At 40.7% G+C, this 24,115-nt stretch overlaps 1 protein-coding gene across 2 annotated transcripts in view; it reads left to right on the forward strand.

Annotated features, from left to right (window-relative positions):
* Positions 1-24,115, forward strand: part of cntnap2a (contactin associated protein 2a) — a 404,761-nt gene that overhangs the window by 284,497 nt on the left and 96,149 nt on the right. For both annotated transcript variants that reach the window (XM_039790455.1, XM_039790456.1), the window contains exon 15: positions 3,976-4,060. In XM_039790455.1, the coding sequence (XP_039646389.1) occupies positions 3,976-4,060 (85 nt within the window). The remainder of the gene's footprint in view (positions 1-3,975; positions 4,061-24,115) is intronic.

Raw genomic sequence — 24,115 nt, forward strand, 5'->3', positions numbered from 1 at the left:
TATGACGTAGTCTTGTGTGAGGTATCGTCAAACTCGGCGGGGAGTTCCCTTTTCATTGGTGACAATTTGCGGCATTTGAGTGCCGCGCAAATGCACGGTCGCAAGGAGCGGCGTCCGCCGGTAACCACGACGCGCACAGAGGCGCGAGGGCCCGTCCATCGCTGCTCGCAGCTTTAATTGTTTCTATTATTATTTTTCCCGTCAAATGAATTGCCTTTTTGAGGGGCTTAACATATTCAAAAACTCACCAAATTTGGCGGCCGCATCAAGTCTGGTGAAAATTTACGTATTTTAAGGGTTTCGGGAATAGGCGCACAAAAATGGCTCGCTAGCGCCCCCTTTCATAACATTTGAACCGTTTAAGGTAGAGTCTTGTGTGAGGTGTCATTGAACTCAGCAGAGACTTCCTTTTTAATTGGTGATGGTCCTAGAGATTTCATCCGATGGACTTCAAACTTGGTCTGTACCATCCCAACACCTTAACGATGAAAAGTTATTAAAAGAAAAACTTTTCGTCAGATGGTGTGGGCGTGGTGTGGCGGACATTATGAGTGTTTAGCGATGAACAAAGAAGTTGTTGTAACTTGAGTGTACGTTGTCGTATCTGCCCGAAATTTCTCACGATTGACAAGGGTCCAGGCCTGAGGACACCTTCAGGCCAAAATTCTTTTGTCCCCCCCCCCTGGCACATTTTCTTTTACACACCCTTTACATGAAACTCAGAATGTGGGGCGATGTACATGTGATAATGAGATGCCCCTATAATATGACCACACCCACTTACTCAGGCCACGCTCCCTAACTTCAATTTGAACCGTTTAAGGTATACCCTTGTGTGAGGTGTCATTGAACTCAGCACAGACTACCTTCTTCATCGGTGATGGTTTGACCCCCCCCCTAAAGTTTTAAGCCACGCCCCCCCTTTCATAACATTTGAACCATTTAAGGTTGACCTTTGTGTGGGTATCAATGAACTCAGCAGAGAGTTCCTTCTTCATTGGTGATGGTTTGCCGCCGGCCTAGCATAACGCCTTTAGCACCCCCTTTATAACTAATGACCTGTTTGATGTAGACCCTTGTGTGAGATATCATTGGACTCAGCAGAGACTTCCTTATTCATTGGTGATGGTTTGGCCCGCCCCCTATGCTTTAGCCACGCCCCCTTTCACAGCTGATGAACTGTATGACGTAGAGTCTTGTGTGAGGTATCATGGTATCATTGAACTAGGCAAGGAGTTCCCTTTTCATTGGTGACGATTTGTGGTGTCTGACTGCCGAGCAAATGAACGGTTGCAAGGAGCGGCGTCCGCCAGTAACCCCGACGCGCGCAGAGGCGCGAGGGCCCGTCCATCGCTGCTCGCAGCTTTAATTTCTTTTATTATTGTAAAAGCCTGTTGCTCACAGGCTTTTATTTTGTAGAAGTCAGTGCTGACTGCTGCCGTGCTTACAGGAACCGGAAAAGAAAGTAATTGGCGCATCAACAAACCAACAAACATGGAGAAGGGTACAGAACTTTTGCATTTTCATTTTAAAGTTCTTCCAGACGGTGCAGTCAACAGAACCAAACAGCGGCGCAAGGCTTCGGCAGACTACGTTAGATGCAGCTTGTGGGAGAAGTATAGATAAACAAAGGCAAGACAAACTATCCACTTGCCATAGCGAAGTGGATAGCTACAGACTGCGGGCCGATCAGTGTTGTGGAGGACGTCAGTCTGAGAAACATTCTGAGAATCGCAACAAATGATGGCAGGTACTAGATTTTACAATCACAAGAAGAATACACAAGTTGTATGAAAAGGAGAGGACTGCAAAAGCGACACCTTTACAACGTGTTACTCTCTCTGGGGACTACTGGACATCACTGGGTAACCATGATTACCTCGGAGTTACAGTGCATTATATTGATGAACAGAGGGCGCTGAATTCACATGCTCTGACTGTAATGAAAACAGAGGAGAGACATATGCTGAAACGTTTGTGCTTCACCTCACTCTAACAGGGACATTTGGTACTGAACATAGACTGGTTATGCTACTCCCTGATAAAAGAAAAAAAAATTCTGCTATTATCTCAGAAATTGCCTGTTTTAATGTTATGATTGTGGCTCAGGATTTTGTGGGCACTTTTATTTTATATATAACAAACAGGTTAACATGAATGCCCTGGCAGTGGCACTAAGCTTTAATTTTGTATTTGCTTTGATTACATTGTTTAAGTTGAGATTTACACTAAATATGTTATTTAACTGCTACTGTATAAACAAAATGCTGATGTTAAGTGTTTGCAGAACAAATGTTATGGCACTTTCGTTCATATGGCAGAACATTTAAAATAAAATTGCGCTATACACTACTTTTGAATTCATTATTGGATTTTGTGTATAACAATGCGATTAATCAGGGAAATCATGCAATTAATCGCAATTAAAACTTTTAATCGTTGCCCAGCCCTAGTTTTTAGGTATTTCAAATTGTAGCCATCAGGCTCTTATTTTCATACGAAGAGACTCCATATCTACATCCACAAAATATCTTTTCCTATTGGATGGGAAACTCGCAATCAACACAGTGTGTGTGTGTGTGTGTGTGTGTATATATATATATATATATATATATATATATATATGATATCCCAGACTTGACAGGTCTAACATAGAGTATGTTCGTGTTCTCCACTGTCCTCAACAAGACCAGTTTTCAACACGGTTGTTGGTTGAATTGTGTAGCCATTTTCCCTGTCACTTCTCTCAAAACTCCTAAGTTTGGTCTGGGTTCTGTTCTGGGCTTCACCAAAACTTCACCATGTCTTAGCTCCATCTTTACTGTATCTTTTGTAAATGTGTGGTAATCAAACAAAATCAGTGTGTGTGTGTGTGTGTGTGTGGTGAATATGCCTTGTTAGTCACACATCATAACCTCAGTCTGTACTTCCCAAAAACTGCAGATAAAATAAACGGAGTACAAGAAGTAGATCGTAATTCCAAACTCCACTTATTAAGTCATCAGTGTTGGTTAGTTGAAGCTTTACAGCTAACAATTCAACATTTTTAGTCTGCAAATGTATTGGTAACAACTGAGCTCACAGAGTGCTCTTGAGAATCTAGTGGAACTCGATTGCCATTTTTTTATATTTTATAAATCATGTAAACTGAGACGGAGCAAGAGTGGGCAACTAGTTGGATTGAGGTTTTCTATTATATCATTAACCTGAGCAAGATAATCAAGTGTAGAAATCAGATGGATTTGCGATATATTCTGAAATTCTTGCTTGTTATTGTTAATATTAGTAATTACCCCTCTTTCTACAGTCTTGGGCAACGAGAGTTAAGTTATTCATTTCTCCCTATATCTTGTGACGGCCATAAATACACAGAATAAACTATGTAACCATGGTAACAATTATGCTGTCACTGTTTTGACAAACCAACACCATCAGCTGCATCATATTCAGTCCTACGTCATTCAAAAGCACAACGGTAATCTAACATAACGAGCACTTCACCTCATCTCTCTTCCAATTGTCTGCTGTTCTTTGCTACATACAACTCACACTCCCTGAATCTGCTCTCCCACACCATACCTTGTTCTTTCTTTCTGGTGAGTGGTTCTACAAGTCACATGAAGACACAAGCCAGCTTTTTCAAGTTATATTCCCTGACAGCCAGTTGTCACTCTCAGTCAGAGGCAAACTGTGAGTGAATTTTGCAGGTTTCAGTACTCCAATGAGGAGGGACAGCAGATTTTTCAACCTGCAGCGTGTACAAGACCAGTAGAATATCAATCTTGTATTTATGTTCCCTCTTAATTTGTATGGGTCACTTTTTTCAGCTTCTATAAATCACAGAAAGCTACAGTAAATTAAAACAACATTACAGTGCACTTTGTTTCATTTTGCTCAATAATTATTTTTTACATGGAATTGTCCTGTCTGGCTGAATGAGATCAAATGAAGACATATCCGTGCTTGTGTTTCCAGGTGACAGCCATCACCACCAGTGCAGAATACTGTGAGCAGCGAATCGCCTACAGCTGTCGCATGTCCAGACTGCTCAACACTCCAGGTAAGAGCTGAGGAAGGCATCTTTATTCACCACTGACTCACACACAAGTACACAGCACTGAGACAGGCAGGATGTTCTTTTTGTCACATAGTCAGAATTTGATGAGGAATTTTAACAACGACATGCTCTTCTGTGTGGGGGTACTACGGAGGGGAGGCGAATTAAAAGTATTTTGTACGGTTATGGAAAACCTTGAAAAGTCAGTGAATTTGAAATGAGCTATTTCCTGGCCTGGAAAAGTTTTGAGAAAATAATTAAACCCAAAACGTTTTGGAAAAGTCATGAAAATAATTTACACAAATAAGTTTATGTGGTTCAATTGAGATCGGTTGAGATAATCCCTATATTGTTTTAATTGGGTAATGTTTTAAGTTAAAGCAGAAACACTCACTTACTGACATTACACATGTTCTCTGCGTGAGGTAACGCCCTTTCTCCACAGACCTGAGTTGCAGCTTGAGAAATACATTTGCACTCAGGGAAGTACACGTTTAATAATGTTTGGCTTCTCATGGACAAGTGTACAGCATGGCTTGAAAGAGGATGTGTAAAATGTTGTCTGTGTAGAAAACAATTTGACAGTTTAAACATGAGTGAGGCAGCAGTAGCTAGCCATGCTAAAGGGCCGCAGCCCCAGGCTGCTGCACGCAATCAGCTCTCACTCTTACATTTTCACCCCGCCTACCAGCTTCTCTTTCATCTGCTACCAAACAAAGGGCCATTTTGGGTGCTTTAGCAAACACAAAGCCTTAACTGCAGATGTACTGTGGGCATTTGAGATGGCTAATTCACACTAGACGTGTGAAGAAACATGCCAGCTTTTTCCAGTCATCTTCCCCGACAGCCAGATAGCAGCCGGATTTGCATGCGGTGAACACAAGTTCATATATATGTACATTTGGATTGGCTCCTTACTTTAACAAACTGACTTTTTCCAAATATCAAAGCAAGGAGCGTACATCAATATTATTTGATGAAAGTCTAAACCACTACTTACAGGCTGAACACATAGAAATGCATGTCAGGCTATGGGGGCGACGCCAGGGTGAAGACTAAATACATTGACTCAGAGTTTATGGGCCATTCATCAGCTCTGGATATTACTGAGAAAATGAAGCTGCTCTTTGAAATCAGAATGATGAATGTGGTCCGAATCTCAATGGACAGGCTGAATGTAAATTGGAAAGTGTGATTTGTGATGATCCTCAGAGAGTTAAGGGAGTTTTTGCAACTCAGATTAACGTTAGGGAATTTGACCCCAAAAGAGGTCAAGTTTTTTCAGAATGTGGGATATAGTGAATATTCTACTTGTCGTGTCTCATTTTCAGGCCAGTTTTGAGAGAGCATTTTCCATCAACAAAGAATAGACTGTGGAGAATCAGAAGTTTCTGCCGAACTGAAAAAATAAATCTTTGCTGGAGATTAAAAAGCAGATTGTTGAGAAGCTTCCAGAAATGAACAAGTAAACTGTGTTGGGTTTGTTTTTGGCAAAGAAAAAACAGGAAAGGCTCTCTTCTATTCATGCTCCTTTAGGTAAATGGTAAAAAGGAGGGATAGTTGGTTTAAAATCCCCCAAGTTCCTATCTGACACTGCTGATATGTGTCAGTGTTACTGCATACTCATCTCTTTGTCACTTATTTTTCAATCATTATTGCCTACCACTCATTTATCTTATTCTAGGCTACACAATAGAGTTCCAGGGTTTCAACCCTTTGTTGGTTTTTCCCTTAATTTGTCACCCATCTGAATGTTTGACCTTTTGCTTTTATCCTGTCTTTACGTGCAATACAGATAATAGGATAGTACTAACATGGACCAATGGAAATGAATTGGGGCTTGGCTGGGCTCATTCTGACTAACCTACCTTGGATTACATTCATTTGCATTAGATTAGTTTGACTGCAATGTGCTGGAGCAAGGCCTTGCAGGATTTTCTGTCAGTTTGGTTTGAATTAGTTTGGCTGGCTAGTGAAATTGTTGAATTTTGTCAGTTTTGCCTTGGATTAGATATGTTTGATTTGTGTTATGGTTGGGTTTAGTGGACTTGTGTTTTGAATAGTTTTTATGCAGTAGAGAAGAGTAGAGAGGAGGGCTTGCAGCTATGTTTTACTCTTGTCTGTGTCAAAGCTTGATATTGAGTCTGTTTGTGTGTTTGTGTGTGTGCGCGCATGTGTGCCTGTGTGTCTGCGTGTGCATAGTTTTATTATTCACAGCGCTGTTTTTCACTATGAGAATAACAAGCTTGCTGTCATTTTCAAAACCGCTTTCTGCCTTTTTCCCACCTTAGGGATAGCTTCATAAAGATAGACACTCCTGGCCATTACAGTGAGTGAGAGGAGATAGAAAGAGGGTGAGGGAGAGATAGAGGATTTCAGGTTTGTGTATGTGTATGTGCATGTGTATGTGTTTGTGTATGCATGGTCCTTGATTGACTGAGTAGGAATGAAGCAAGAGGGGGTTAGTAATTGCTGGGTATAAGTGCAGCAGACCAAAACTTAGCCATTAACTTACCATGCACGGAGCGATGGTACCTACAGTATACCTACGGACTAGGGCTGGGCGATATGGAGAAAATCAGATATCACGATATTCTTGACCATATACCTCGATATTGCGGCGATATTCTAGGGTTGACAATTGGTGCTTTAACAAAATATCTTCACACTTAGATTTTAGATAAATAATCATCAGTAATGTGGATATAATGTCCAAGTGGAGACAAGGCAAATAATAGAACAGCTAGAACAGTCTAGTAAGTTCAGAAAAGTACATCACTTTATGGTAATGCAGCCTTTAAATCCAGGAAAAGACAACACTTACGTCATATCACGATATTACGATATCCAAGAGGATATCTAGGGCCCTATCTTACACTCAGCGCAATTGCCTTTGTACACCGACGCATGTATCGTACCTATTTTGCACCCGACGCACAGCAGACTTTTCCCTCCACAGACGCACGTCGGTAAATTAGGGATTGTATTTGCGCTCCCGGGGCGGGTCAGCGAAAAGAGGAGGCGTGTTCCGGTGCAAACGTTCTCTGGTGCTATTTTGCAGTTTCAGAAAACAATTCCGCCACTGACCAGGAAAAACCTGGTCTAAAGTCAGTGGCGCTAGTCTAAAGTCAGTAGCGCGTTATTCAGATGCTATTTTAGGGGTGCATGCTTGGCCATAACGTGTGCACAATGCGCATACACTTCTCTCATCTAAATGGACACAGCAGTTCCCATTTTTGCAAACCATACATAATTACAAAGAAAAATATTACTGAAAATGCGCATCAAGTGTTTGGATAGATCAGGAGGCACTTTACAGTACAGTCCTAAAAAAGTCGCAGCATTCTTTGTGGCGTGTTGTGTATTACACAACGTTTCCATGAATCATGGATGTGTTGATGACATAAATGAGGAAATATTAGAGGAATTAAGGAGACGTGATGTTGAACTATGGCGGGATTGGACACTCCAGCGGAATCTGATCAGGGAGTAATGCGCGATGCGCTCCTGGTGGAGCGGGTGGACGGAGATGGAGTGGGGGGAGGAGGAAGGGGCACAACAGGAGCAGGTGGTGCGTTTGGAGGCCCACGCTCCATGGCTGCAGCAATCCTCTCCAGACTTGAGGAGATGCACCCGAGAGGCCGCAGCAACATCGCCACCTGGTCAAGACGGGGATTTATTACTTTGCCGCATATCGGACAGCTCCCGCTGGCGTGCGCCAGGCAAATCCGCCGTCATAATAGCAATCCGCCATGGAACAAGCGCGCCTGCTCTTAAAGGGAATGTGAGATGACGCTCTAATTGGTTATTTTCACGTTACGCCCAAACCATACCTAGCTACTTCAGACCAACCCATTTAAGATTTGTGTCGGGCGCAAGAGTCATTTATCCCACCGTTATAATAGCAACAGCGCCCGAGATCCGCCCACAAAGCTACTTGCGTTTTGCGTTTCATACTTGCGTTTCAGATCGTTAAAATAGGGCCCCTAGTCTCATATCACGATATCAATATAATATCGATATACACACACACACACACACACACACACACAAAGACACCCCTCCCACAACCACACACACAGTCAGTCTTTCAGTCAGTCCTTCATTAACTAGTTTACTCCTAATTCACTACCTTGGAAGTTAGGGAAATCCAGTTACCTGTCTAGCATGACTGAGAAAGTAGGACTGGGAGAAATCATTTACCCAAAAATATGCTTTACAAATTAGCTGTCAGCTTTCATCCAATTACACCGTCAACAGCATTCTCTCTTTTAACCACAGAAGCACACACACACACACACACACACACACACAAACACACACACGCATGGCTATACACACAGACGCACTTACTAGTCTTCCACTTCCACTCTATTCTCTTCCAGATCTATTACACTAGGGCTGGCGTTTTAGAGCTAAACGAACCGTTAAATGGGAATTATATTCTGCCACCAGTGTCATCCCTAATTTGGAACTTGGGCAGTAATTGTCCTAATTGTATGACCTCTTCTTCACCTCTTTCACGTAGTCTGTCCCTTTACAGTTTTTTATTACCTCTCTTTCACTCAAACACATCCTGCACCTGCAAACACACACACATCTCTAACCAAAATTCACTCATTCGCATAATGGGTAGATAAAATAATGGGAGAGTGTGATGCTGATGCATGCAGCAATACACATACAAAGACACAACTAAAAGAGACGCATAAACTCAGGCAATATTTCTCATCTCTTCCTCTCTCCACAGCTCCCCATCATCTTCTGCATCCCCATTTACCAATATATATCCATCTATTCTCTCCTCTTACTCCCATTCTTCAGCTCCATCTTTGCCTACATTATTTTCTTCCTTTCTTTTAAAATCTCTGTCTTTTCCCCACCCCATCTCTCTGTCTCTGTCTTCTCACTCACCCTGTTGAACACTACTTCCATTAGTGTAGGAATAATGGCTTTTAGAGGAGAATGAGCTCCCTTCACTAATGATTTAGAATCATTCCTTTCTGCGTAAACAACCTGTAAACAACCAATGGCACAAACAAGCCCTTATGCAGATGCAGACGCGGATAAAAACACACAGCTATCCTTGTCTTACACATACTCACAATCACAGAGGAGTTTGGATGAAGCGTGTGTTAAAGCTTGTGAGTGCTGTACATCAGTAGCCTTGGGAGGTAACGGTTGTCCAATGTAAAAGACAAAGCAATTTTCTTCCTTCTTTCCGTTTCCTTGTCACTGTTGCACTTTCTTCTTTTTTGTAAATGTACACTATGTTTGTACCTGAAGTCATAGTCTCATCTGTCTGGCTGAGAATTGCAGAATCAGAGTTTTACACTTGACCTTAACCCACGTGTAAAAGTTGGTGATATCCTAGTAACCGCTTAAAATTACCCATTTCAACTCTCAACAATTCTTCCAACGTTTTTCTATTTCCTTGCTTTCTATAATATCCAGGGCCGGATTGGGACTCATTTTCAGCCCTGGATTTTCATGCCTTAGACCGGCCCACTTTACTTCACGAATGACTATATTAAAAAAATGTAATCAAAACCTTAGTATATAAGTTTGCAATAGCGCCCTGTTCTCTACATCCTTGTAATTCGGTGTATTTTGTAAAATATCACTATTTCCAAGTTGCTTCACAATGTAGATTTATTAGAAAAGTTAACATCTTAACAACAACCCAATGATGTTGAACAATATCAGAATCTGTTTATGTGCAAATAAGTAATCACAGATTAAATAAAGAACAAGATACATTGTATTGCACTTTCTAATGACATCTATTTTTTCCTTTGAATATTTCATACAACTTTCATAATGGGTCACAAGTAATATTTGGGCATAAAAAGTGATTATATTGTAGCTAATCTGATCATGTTTGCTTGTTCACACACTGTGATACAACAGCTTACAGTAGATGTGCCATCCACACTGACAGCAGCTATCCCTAATGCACACTACTGGCTCTGCTTCTGACACTAAATCACATTTTATAAATTGTCATAATTCTCAGCAAAAATCTCTCCTTTTTACAAAGCTTTCTGATCAAGTCAAGTCAGTGTCATTATGGTAATGCCGAATTATCTGGCATCATTAATTATCCCAGGGCATTTTTCATATAGAGCAGGTCAACACCACACTCTTATTAATTCTTATAATACTCAGTCAATGATCAACCCTACCTGCCCAAACTGGAGTTCTGGGCTCATATAGCTGCTGCTTGGTAACCTTACTTCATTGTCACTGTTAGCAGCAAACTGGACTAGTAGGCCTACTAGCTGCTGCTGCGGAGCTACAAGAACAAGTTTGATAGACGCTGGTTTGCAGGCACTTCTCCTAACTAACTCAGCTTACTCGTCTCAACGTCTTCATTTGGCGTTTTGCTAAAAATAGAAAAAGTTCATCTGGCCGCGTCACTTTCTAGAGCTCTCCTTTTTTAAATTGACGCCTTTTCAGTGCCGTTTTGCGCTTTCTACTACCCGTTTAAAACAGCAATCTGCGAGTGCGGCTGCATGAATGAAGAGAACGGTGGGCTGCAAGAAAAAATAAATACTGTAAATACAAAAAGTGGGCTGCGAGTGCAGGCAGCATAGGGACAGCATCCATAATATTCAACTATGATTTCAACCCAGTGCCATACCTGAACACCGGCCCTCCAACCAAACAACCAGACCGGCCCACCGGGAATTCTCCCGGTGCTCCCGATTAGCCAATCCGGACCTGATAATATCTGCTGTTTGTCCATGCCTTCTGGCCGTCACATATACGTGCTCCCTGATCAGATGCCACTAATGACAAGATGACATCATTAGTTATTAGTCATGAGTTGTCTTTAATAGTATTTGTAGATTTGTGTTGAGATGCCCCTACAGAACACATCATTGTGTCCTGTATTCCTCATTGAATAGCCTGTCACTTAACGCTAGGAGACAGTTTCACTGGTTCAAGATCATTTTCAAATGCATATATCTTAACTATCCACCCTACTTAAAACAATACTTAACACCTTACCAAAAAAAGTATTGCTTAAGACACACCGAATACCTATCCTTTAATGTGCCTCACATTTCCAAAGAAAGTGGCAGGCGTTCATTTAAATTTAAAGCCCCCTTGGATTGGAATAGCTTGGGGGAGCTTGTACGTGAGTGAATGTGTATGTTGTACTGCAATGTCTTCTGTACTGTCCAGTCCAACTGAGGACCCTCTCGAAAATGAGATGACACATCTCAAGAGGTATTCCTCGTACAATAAATAAATATCAAATTAGTCTGTTTCCATCACCGAACAAACCGGTGTTGCAACATCAAATTAGTTTTATGATCTGAAAACATTATGGTTAGGGTTTGGTTAGGTTTAGACCTAAAATCATCTTGGGTTAGTTTTGGCGAACACCTTTGTGTGGTTACAATTACTACCTTATTAAGATTAGGGGACCTTTGTCGTGATGGTTACAGTAATAACCACTTGGGTCAGGTTAGGGAACAACCACAGTCATGGTTTAAAGATGCAAAACGTTGATTAATGTGGAAATGGGAAACAAACAGAGGTCTCCGGTAATCTAATTCCTATCAATACAGGAATGAATTGAAGCAATGCTTCTGATGAATAGAAGTTCTGTTGAAATACTGACCTTATACTGTAGTACACAATTGCCTGTTTTGATCAGTGAAACTGCAATCGTCTTGCTCTCAGTAGAGCCACCAACAACCAATAAACATATGTAGCGTTTTTGCTTACTTAAAGTGCTCATATTATGCTCATTTCATTCATAATTGTATTTAGAGGTTGTACCAGAATAGGTTTATGTGGTTTATTTTTCAGAAAACACCATATATTTGTTGCACATTGCTGCAGCTCCTCTTTTCACCCTGTGTGTTGAGCTCTCTGTTTTAGCTACCGAGTGAGGCATCTCACTACGCGAGCGTCATAACAGTAAACGGTCGTAACGAAAGTAAAGGTTGGACTACAATAGAGCTGTTTGGAGCAGTTTGTGAACAGTGTTTTCTGTTGGAGATGGTAAGTACTTTGGGCTTTTTCACTTTGTAAACCTATAACATGCACAAAAAGATATATAACACAATAAAGGAAAGGGGGAAAGTCAAAAGCATAATATGAGCACTTTAACAAAACTCCTAAAACTCCACTTCCATTTTCTCTCTTTCTTCCTCATACACAGACACTGCCAAATGTATTTTCATATCTGCACACCCTCACTTTGACTCCCAGAGCTTTTGTTAGCTTGTGAAAACACATGTTGTTTATCGCTGTATTTGTCAGATTAGCTTGAAGCGATTGATAGAATCATTTATAGAATCCACACTAGAGAAGAGAGAAATGTTTCCATCAAATAAATGAGCTTATTAATACAGTGAATTGTTTAAGTGTCTAATATGTGCACAGTTTAGAGGCAACGCAGATTGAGACATTTTCAGTTTTTTTTTAAAAGCTTTGGCTGAATCACTGGCCAAGCAAACGTGGCCTTAATGACTACTAGACTTACGTTTTTCTTATTCACAATTTTGCAGTTGGTGGACAGTGGCTTGTAAAATCAGTCTGTTTAGCCAAATGTTTAGCTGTAATGTAAAAAACAAAACAATTCTCTAATAACAACATGATTAAAATAATGACCAATTCCTTAATAAGATACCTTGTCAATGATTAAGTTAGACATACAACTTTAACTTACTGACTGGGTGTAGCATTACTTACTCAAATTATTTTTGTCTATAATTGTGCCATCCAATCATGTAATCAAACAGTCAAAATCATTTAGTTAATAGTTTCAAGTACCAAGTAAAAATTCAGTTACAGCTAATGTTAATGTTTTGTGACAACCTGACCACCCTAAAATGAGATTGCTGATAGTGCTGCATATCCAGCCTTTTTCTCTCTGCTAAGGAAAGTTTTCACTTGCTGTCAGCAAAACGACAACCAATTAATCTGGACTGATGTCATAAAGTTACAATTGTCAATGCATTTTTTTGTCCACAGTCATCTCAATAGTTATTATAATACTGTTAAATGCTGTCATAATAAGGTTCTGTTATTTCATCACATTATAGAATTGTGTTATGTTAGCCTATTTATTGGCTATTAAAATGTTAAAGGCCACTAAAAAGGGAATACAAGTAAGTGATAAGGCAGCTATATACAGTAGACAAATAGTAAGGGAAAAAAGTTTACAGAGTGAGGAGAATAAAATGGAGAAAGCTGAAGAGAGAGAAAGTCAGACTTCATTCACAAGTCGTGCAAAAGGACTCCTCTGTGACCAACAATAGACCACTGATCTTGATATCAGGGTGTACAGTAGGGCACTCAGTGAAAACAAATGGACTTGGGACAAGTGACAAGTGATACTGGCTCACCGTAGAGATGAGGTCAACACTAAAAGCCAAATTTATTGGCTTTATTAAGTTTTCCTCAGCACTGTTTTAATTCATATGTACTGGTCACAGGGTGTGATGTGTTGTAAATGGTTTGACCCATCCATAACGACCGGGGGTTAGAACTTGGTCTTTGGTCTGAATGAGCGTATGCAAGCCAAAGGAGGGTGAGAGAGTGATAGACACAGCAGGAGAGGGAAGGAACAGGGGTGGCCAGAGATGTGAGATGAGTGTGGTTCCGGATAATGAGGCTGTGTGTATGCATGGCGTTGTTGCAGTCCATTCCTTGGGCACTTCTGGTCTCAATTATTGCCTCACAAGTCACAGCAAGCCAACCACTGTCATATTCCACACACGCACGGTCTTGCATTACACCCTAATGACCTACCTTATCCTGCAGCACTGGTTAACCACTTGTTTATTTTCTTCTTTTGTGTGTGGTTTTTGGTGTTCATCATTAACCTTTACAAAGACAGCAGCGACAGACAACGGCTTCTTTCTTCCTCTTCTCTCTGGCTTTTGCTTAAGTTATTGTGTCTCTCTGCAAAAATAACAGGTACCAACAATGGTACACTGCTTTGAGATGTGAACAAGGCCAGCTGACATCCAGCTGAACTGCAAAAGGCTGTCCCTAATTATGGTTCTTTTAAATACTAGTACAGTGCCCGGATTCATGGCGGTGTGCCATGCACCACCCAATGAGAGCCAGTCAGCAAAAATCTGCGTTAATCAACCACCAGACCCGGACCAAGTACAGCGATGGACTCACAAATACGGAGTCAGCTTGTTCCAAAATGTGAGTTTGTGTTGCTTGAAAGATAGAGAGATAGACAGAGGGGCGGAAGCAAAGGTGGAAGGCTTCATTGCCTTAAAGACAGTTTTTGTTTATATTTTAGTGTTGTCTTTTTTGTCAGCGATACATGTTGATATCTCCACAGTCAGCATTTAATGACGGCGGTGCTGTCTCGTCTCGTCATATATTGTATGTACACTTAAGCCGAGGTGTTAATTTCCAAACAGTTAATGACGGTTAATGTTACATTACATGTCATGTCATATTTTTTTATTATGGATTTGGTTCCGGGGGGTATTTTGCCGACGGTAATGTTATTAGTATTATAAGTTAGCAGCACACTTCAACAACTGGACCCAGGGTGAGTCTGAGTGAGAAGGAGGAAGACGGCTCCAAAATGACGTTATATTCTGCTGTGTGCTTAAAAAGTGGTGAATTTACAGCTCACAGCAACTTAATACGATATAGTGTCTGGCATTTGTTTGATATCTAGTGTCGGCAAAAATGCCTTTTTATTGAGTTTCCTCTTAGCGAAATGCTCTGAGTGAATTTAAGCTAGGCTTTTATTGTGAAGGGTAGAACTGCCATTTTATTGAGTTTCCTCTTAATCCTTTACTAATCTACAATGAGTAATGCTGTCCTCTGCTGTGTGGCTTTTAATATGTCAACTCACACCCGAGTTTTTTAAATTTTTTGCCGTTTTACTGCTGATTAAAAACAAATCAGATTAAGCCGAGGAGGGACATTGTCATTGGCTTTTAACTGTTTGGGAGTATGTCATTATTAATTTTAATATCCCTTTATATTTCATCAATTATCCCTTTTTATTAGTCTATTGTGCCCACACACTGCCCGATTTGTGCCACGTATTTCATTACCCGACTAATGTTCTGGTTACAGTGTCATTAATTTGTGAAGGCACTCGAGGCAATAAGAAAGGCTTGGGCTGAGAGAGAACGAGAGCTAATATATCGAAAGACAAGAAAAAGAACTATCACCACAGCCCTCGGGCGTCTCTCACACTCTCCCCATCACCCCAGTGTCCGCCTTTATTTTTCCCTTCCTTTTCTTTCCCCCTGTAGACAAGATACTAATTATCATTAAATTATCTTCTCTATCTTTCCCTGCTTTAAATGCACTGATGAGAATCACCCCACCCCCACCCATTAAGGGCAGGGGCAGAGGAGCTGAGGGCGTTCATTTAGTTGATAAGAGGCATTTAAGGCTGACGTGTAAAGTTAGGCTTTATATAGAACAGCAAATTATCGGATGGAATTAGCTTGAAACCTTACTACAGCCCTTTAGGTTATAACTGGAGACACTTGAAGACATTTGTGGGGCTGGAGGTTGAAGGTTTGTTAATAGCAGTGTGTGTGTGTGTGTGTGTGTGTGTGTGTGTGTGTGTGTGTGTGTGTGTGTGTGTGTGTGTGTGTGTGTGTGTGTGTGTGTGTGTGTGTGTGTGTAGTGAGGGAGACTGTACAAAAAATACAGCAACAAAGTGTGATCCGTCACAGGGAAGCACATATCATTTACATCCTATAAGTTGTGCTCTCTGATTGCCTCTGTAATGCGTCATTGCCCGATATAATGCTGTCATATGTTGTGTTGACAGAGTCGTGTGTCTTATCCCGCACCATGTCTGTCTACCTGAGTGCAACACTTACAGCTCATAGCCACACAGGTGCCAGTGTCAAAGGAAAAGAGTGTAACATGTTACAGTACATTAAGTTGGAGTAATAAGATGTTTGCAAGGGTAGCATCCCTCCCTTTTTTAACTATTTTATTTTCCTCGGTTAGGCTTTTTCTTCCTCTCTTTCTCATTGCGCTTGTCGTTTTCTCCCCCACAGTCTCTTAGTCACACAGACTCATGAGAGTCCCAAAGATGGTAACGTTACTGCCATGGAGTGTAACTGTCTGATGTCTGTTTGTGTGGATGGATGGTGTGTGTGGTGTATTTTTTGTAACACCAGCTGCTAGTGAAGCTTTTGGTGCGTGTGTATCTGTATAGTTTTCAAAGCCTCAATGTCTCTCTCACTCAGTACTTGTGTGTTTTTTGATTGTGTGTGTGTGTGTGTGTGTGTGTGTGTGTGTGTGTGTGTGTGTGTGTGTGTGTTGTGTGTGTGCGCGCACGTGTGTGTGCGCGCACGTGTGTGTGCTTATTGGCATTGCCAGTGAGTGAGCTGTCCATGCCTGCTGCCCACTGGCTGTAGCATTCATGCAGCATGTCAAATACTCTCTGCTCCCAGTCTGCCCAGTGCTGCACAAATTCTGTTTTAACACAAGCAGAGACAAGAAGTAGCCATCGTGGAATTTAACTGAGCAGAAGAACGTTTCATTGTTAAGATGTACATAAATATGTTTGAAACACCTGAATTGATTATTAAAACACTTATTTTAGTGCATGTTCGAAGAATTTATATGAGGCAAAACGCATGAAGCTTACTCATTCTAGTGCAGACTAAAAAAAATGTTACTCTCATTTCTACACTGATTTTGAATGCATTACTGCAGTGTTTACACACCTGGGACATGGACCTGGATGGATTAGTTTTCCAGGAATACAAGAATCTTACTAACCTAGAAATAATGTAAATTAGTCTAAGAAAGGTCTTGTGCTGTCCTTAAGTAGTTTACACATTTTCATGTTTTTCACGCAAGCGAAATCTGTCTGATGAACCTGCAGCTGCTGGAAGATCAAATTAGTGCTCTGTTTCAGGGCACAGCCAGAGATCAAATGGTATGGGGCTGTAGTTTTGCCCAGGGTAAATTGGTTCACAATCAAAGGTAAAATCAGTCTTTTGAAGTTGTCATGAACACAGAAGAATAACAAGCACACGTGTTTAGGCTCATGCCTTTTTCAGTGTGTTGACTCAATGATTGCCGCAGTCCAACGTCTTTTACTGTAGTTAAGTAGTGGCAGGTGCACATAATTAGAACTACGAATCAAACACTGTCAATAACTGTGTAGTTTTACGGATACAGAAAATCAGCATTGCATGTCAAAAGAATAACACATGCATCCCGAGTCTCATCATTGACATAGCAGGTTATTAAAAAAGTTGCAAAAAGCAGAGCTTCATTTAAAAAAAATTTTTTACTTTGAAACAATCTCATCAGTTTAGTAAATGCTACTCCACTTAACCACCTGCAACCTTTTTTAATGTGTTTGAATTCTCTCTGATCTAAGTCCTTAGTTGACTTTTACTTTGAAATCCATAATGAAAGGGCTAGGAACATAACAATGTGTCCTTATTTATTTATTTATTTCTCATCTCACCCTACAGAGACTAAACATCATCTTACATGTGTGTTTTTTTGTGTCATTGATGCTACACTTGTTGGAGCAATACAAGGCATCTACTTCTACATTGCATATATTTTATATACTGTATAAGAGATGCTCAAATAACAGGAGGGATTGACATAAGGATTGTTTAACCTCAATGTTGGACGTATAGGATTTTTAACAACAATTAAACATGCACGTGTTGTTTTCCTGCCTTAAAAATGAGGTATTGGGTTTTTGAATATGCTGCACATCACATATATTCTGATTCCAGGCTTTTGTTTCAGAGCAGCTTCAAACAGCTCACGTAGACTATGTTTTCTTGTCTTTGCTCTTTACAGACAAAATTAGACATCAGTCAATATAAAGAGCCTACAAGGGAGTCCATTATTCATACACAAAATGCAGCACTCAGCACATAGTATTGTTAACAATTTGCTAATGGTTTTGTTACTGCCATTGTGTGCATTACAGTTCAACATAAGACAATAAACTTGTTAATGATCCTCTGGGACTGAAGCAAAGACAGGTCACGTGAGTGTTAGCAAGGATGAGAGTGTGTTTTTCACTTCATATTTTAGTGAGAGACATTACGCTGCACAAAGCTGCAGCTATAAAAAGAGAAGACATTCACACAAAAAAATAAGGATCTTTCTAGGAAGAGCAACAAAGTGGATGTTGTGTGCTCATGCCCATTTTGTCTCTCAACTCACAGAAACCAACATATTATTTCGAAACACACATAGATAATACAGACATTTCATTAAAAAACATGTACATGAGAGACAGGCCGAGCAACACAAAGACCCAAAAGACCCAAGTTGAAAAAAGTGTAATCACACAATGCAGCATCCACACAACCATCCAAACAAAGCACTCCTTATCTTTATTTTTTATTATTTCTCTATTTATATATTTTTTGTTTTCTTTAGGCAGGTTCTATCATTTCTCTTTTCGCTGTTATCTATTTTCTCCCCCGTCTTCCATATATTTATTCTTCTTCTTCATGTCTTCTGCTCTCTGAAATGCTTAGAGCTGAAGGGTGGGCCTCAGGCACAACATATGCAAAGGCACCACACACAAATACAACACCTATACACACTAATGCAGAATTGTTTTCCAACAAATCTAAGTAACAGCATGTATTATTGCTCTGGCTTTATGTCTTTAAAAAAAGAATTGCCCATCCAATATTCATTAAACTGATGTGTGTGTTGATTATGGCGTGTGTATGAGGCTGAGTGTGTTTCATAAGGCACTCGCTTGGCTGATGGACCAAATATATATTTAGAATTTAATGTATGCATTCCATTCAATGCAGATACATCTGGGAGGCAATGTGTGCGTGTGTGTGTGTGTGTGTGTGTGTGTGTGTGTGTGTGTATTGTTTATTATCAGTGTGTTTGTCCCCTATGGATGTCCATGGTCCTGATATTACTTGATGGAGATTGTTGTCAGACAGCAACGTTGAACCAAATGCTCCTCAGAGGAAAAAGCTCTGCATGGTTAGCATTCAAGTGGGCGAGATTTCTGATGTAAGCATGCTAAGCGATGATAAAATAAATCTGATGGTTTACTGATCTCCTTTGGGAAATTCTCATTTTCATGGCTCTAGAGAGTGTGTTGCTAAAAAAAAACTCAAAAAATTGGAATATCAGGTTGTTGGTGCAGTTAAGTCATGTGTCTACCAGATCTTTCATTTTTTACTACACCCACGTACCTGACCTTTAAGATAAGATAAAGCTTTTAGAGATGGAATGTCATTATCTCATTGTGATAATGATCTCGCCAGGTTTGTCTATTTTTAAGTGAGTAAGTACGTATTTATGTGCTTTGCAGTGAAAGTAAAACCAGCAGGATGAATACTTTTAATGTGTTTTTTTTTTGTATTTCACCCATGTAAAGTTCATGTGATGATATCATTGATGATCACAAATATGTTCATTTTAATCAGTGGAAAATCTGATGAATCTGCATGTTATTGTCACCCTTAGTAGATCCCTACGCAGTATGGCTAATCCCGGGTCTACTTTATGTGTTTGCTTTTGCGTGTGTAAGTTTGTTCGGAAAGCTTTAAGAGGCTTGCACTGCCTTCCCTGATGTATATTGTTTTGCTGGACTAATCAACCTACCATAGACATTTGTCTGAATTCTCTTCATTTCCACAGCATCGGCAATGGAGTATGGCCTGCTACGCCGCCTGTCTATTCTGGGATATGGGAAAAAATGTTCTGGCTTGTTTGTATTTCTTTTAACCAATCACAGTCGTATTGTGTAGCGCTAAGCCCCGATAGCGGCGGCGATAGCGAGAGTGTAGGGACGATATCAGGCTTTATCCCAGCAATGTACATCTGTTGAGGCAGACTAGTAACCTGGTGCATCATTTAAGGTCATCTCACCAACACTTATGCTTGGCAGAACCTCCAGGAGACAAATTAATGTCAAACAGATTCAATTTATGAGCAGCCATCGATGAGTTTGGGTATCATGGGCCATTATGTATAATTGTGCACTTTTGAACCATCAACAGCACTTTCAACATTACCAACGGTCCAAAATGTCTTTCACCGACTTCATTTTCTTCTTAGATGCCTTAATTAAATTTCACCTCATTTGTTCAGTAAGTAATGTGCAACCAGGAACCCACATATATTTTGCCACTGTGGTGAAGTCCTGAAATGTTAGAATCAAGATAAAAACCTACATTTAATGTAATACTGCACCATTGATACAGACAGGCATAGTGCTCCTATGAGAAATTGTTCAACAGCTTTTGGAAGCATTTTGGTGTTTTTTTTAACTTACCAACTGAGAACAAAGCAAGCACCTGGAGTTAAGTTGACACGTATCATAATTGGTCTTAATCCATTGTTTACTTCTTTCAGAGACTGAGATGTGTTTGTGCATTTTATCTGTTTATTCGGCTGTGTTGTTTGGGATTTGATTTGTTGCTGCTGACGAGTACATGAGATAGTGTAGGACAGCTGATCCAGAAACAGCTTTTATTTTTCAAAGTTCAGAGATTGACAGCATAACAGAAACTTGTGTCCAACTCTGTAAATACACAGATATGTCTTATCAATTAGGACTTTCAGAAGAGAAGGACGGAAAGAAGGACGAAGGGAAATGTTGCATTTTGCGGTAGCATAGTGATAAGAAGGGAGAAGAAATAGAGAGAAGTGGGCGTGCAAGACAGAGATTGATGTGGAGTGACAGGGAGAGAAGAAAAAAAGTAAAAGGAGAAGAGAAGGAGGAAGAAAGGTGGAAGGAGAAGCAGATTAGTTTGTTTTCTGCCGCTTGCTCTGACATTGAAAGATATGTCGGTACTAATGTCCCAGAAAGCCTTGAATAACACAGCAAACCGATACATATCCTTCTTAATGGGATTTTCTGAGCTGTACTTGCTCCCTCTCACGTGCATGCACACACCAGTACACCCAAAACAAGGACATACACATAAACAATACACCATATGGCCACCGCCTGGCGGAAAGATAAAAGGCAAATGGAAAAATAGAAACCGCTTGCTTGAGGAGTAATTATAATATTGACTTCTCATTTGTGACGAGCTGAGGGGTTGATCTCAATTATGAAGCTTTCTAAGGCAATCCTCAGCTCTCCATTTGTCCTCGCCAAGGTTGCCGGGGACAACGGATGCACGACGAACTGTGGCGTATAACCACAAACTGATCATCCAACATTGCAGTTTCTGTGATGGATCACGCAAGCAAGAGGAGCCTGCTCCATTATGAAGACAGGCATTTGCATATGCAAACTAATGGTCTCACTGCCTTTTTTACCTGCGTCTCCCTCACTCACTCCACCAACACACACACACACACACACACACACACACACACACACACACACACACACACACACACACACACACTCCTATATATTATGAACCATGAAGTATTTCCACTGTCAGTAGTGTTTATGTATGCAGCAGAGTGTCTGCATCAGCAAGTGCATGGTTTATTGGCGTCTGTGAGTGTGTATGCGGCGATCACTGGAGGCACTTTTAACACAGCTCTCGGATTACAGCGGGATACTGGGGCACAGAGAGATTAGACCAATTGGAAAAACAACAGGAACAGAACAGAGGAAATATCACTCAGTGGCGCTAATGAAGCAACGCAGGGCAGGAAGTTGATTATCCGACTTGACCTTGAGGGGTTTTAAAACTAACCCAGGGAAAGTTAGAGACAAAGTTGGAAAAGATAGAGTTTTACACTGTGTGTGTGTGTGTGTGTGTGTGTGTGTGTGTGTGTGTGTGTGTGCGTGTGTGCGTGTGTGCGTGCGTCCGTGCGTGCGTGCGTGCGTGCATGCCCCAGGTTTTTAGCTTTCCGTGTGGATGTCCGTGTGCATGCTTCTGATTGTCATAAACTTAATTTCTGTATGTGGCAGTGTGTATCTCTGTGTGTGTGTGTGTGTGTGTGTGTGTGTGTGTGTGTGTGTGTTTGTTTGTTTGTTTGTTCCTTCCTGTGTCAGAGTGTGTTGTTTAGTGCCAATGACACATCTCTGTGGGGCAGGTTTTATCTTGTTTCTCACAAAGGCATCATAAACAAACTAATGAATATTCATGATGTTTGTCTTATCAAATGTTGATGTAGCATGCGACATTGTCTTGTAATTACTCAGCTCCAAATGTGTGTGTGTGTGTGTGTGTGTGTGTGTGTGTGTGTGTGTGTGTGTGTGTGTGTGTGTGTGTGTGTCAGTGTGTGCTTTTGTGCCCATATTGCCCATGTTTCATACTGCAGGCTTGTACACACAGCCTGTGATTCCTGAATGCTAGTGCAAATGACGTCATGGGTATCAACAAATGATAGCTTTGTCATCAACTTGTCATAGTCCTAATGTTTGACTCACGTGGGCCCTTTAATTAATCCCGTACTTTGAGAGAGGGAGCCAAATGGAACAATTTTCCAGTCCATGATCAGCTACCATGTAATAGGACTTCAGTCTTAAGATACAAAATGACTGTTTGCTGTCCTGGCTCCCAAATGATGGAATGAGCTCCCTATTGACATCAGGATGGCCGCAAGCCTACGCATATTCCGCCGAAGGCTAAAAACACATATATTCCGACTACGCCTCAGATAAACATAAAAAGGGGAATATATATATATATTAGTGCTGTCCGTTAAACGCGTTATTAACGGCGTTAAAGCAAACCCATTTTAACGGCGTCAATTTGTTTATCGCGAGATTAACGTTCTTTTTGGCCTAGCAAACTTTGTAGTTTTTTTCACATGCTGTGTGTACACCACACTGGATCTAGCTAGACTAGAAACAAAACAACAGGCACGCTGCACACACTTGTTTGGGCTTGCGAGCCAGCCAAAAAGTAGTACATACCTGCAAATTAGTTGCCGTTTTGAATGGGAAAATTTCATCCACGTGAATCGTGTAGATCCGAAGAGTTTTTATTTGGGGGGGGGGGTCCGAGACCCGGTGCTAATACGGCCTTAACGACCGTTATCTACCGGACCGAATAGTAACGCGGATTTCGGTGCCACTGAAATGCCTGCGCTTCTCTCTGATGTGCCGAAAACGGATGTTAGAGGGAACTGAAACATCGCCGCACTGGACGCTAGTTAACACCACACTTAGCAGCAGGTAACGTTAGCCTACCGTTAGCTAGCAGCTGGAGTAAACACGGTTAAAAGGCTGACAGCTAAACGGTGTAAAGTGTGACTGTATTTCACTGGAGAGGATTCTAACACCAGACTGTAGCTGCCGTTGTCTGAAAAACACAGACAGAGCCACGCCTCGCCAGCCTCGTGGTGCATTCAAAGTTATTGTAAAATAACCTTTTCCCATCAAGTGGTTGTTTTTCGCCGTTTTGTGCTCCTTTTTTTTTTTAGATCAACTTTTTATTGTATTAAGTGTACAGCTTGTATAACAGTGTAAATGTGCTGTCCCCTCAAAATAACTCAACACACAGCCATTAATGTCTAAACCGCTGGCAACAAAAGTGAGTTCACCCCATAGACTGTTAATATTAATAATATACAGTCTATGGTTCACCCCTATGTTAAATTCCCATAGAGGCAGGCAGATTTTTATTTTTAAAGGCCAGTTATTTCATGGATCCAGGATACTATGCATCCTGATAAAGTTCCCTTGGCCTTTGGAATTAAAATAGCCCCACATCATCACACACCGTTCACCATACCTAGAGATTGGCATGGTTCTATGTCGGTTAGCCTTAGTAGCTGGTTTTGTTTGCATTGAGAGATGATTTTATGGAAAGTACCCCATGCCAATCTCTACATTGTAGCAAAGTGTAATTTCTTCAGTGTTGTCCCATTAAAAGATATAATGAAATATTTACTAAAATGTGAGGGGTGTACTCCCTTTTGTGAGACACTGTAGCTTATTACCAGCCTAATCTGTTGACTATCACTTGGGTAAAAGTAACAATTTATTAAATACTATGATTAAACTTTTTAAAACCTGTATGATATGTAACGTGCGTAGCTGTCCAGTGCTCTCTGTTGTAAAGTTGTATATAGCAGAGTCCACATGTTCCTTTACTGTTGTAAAACAACGAGTCAAAACCATTTTATGGATACAGGGACTATATA

Source organism: Perca fluviatilis, chromosome 22, assembly GCF_010015445.1.
Source record: "Perca fluviatilis chromosome 22, GENO_Pfluv_1.0, whole genome shotgun sequence".
In the NCBI taxonomy this organism is placed as follows: Eukaryota; Metazoa; Chordata; class Actinopteri; order Perciformes; family Percidae; genus Perca; species Perca fluviatilis.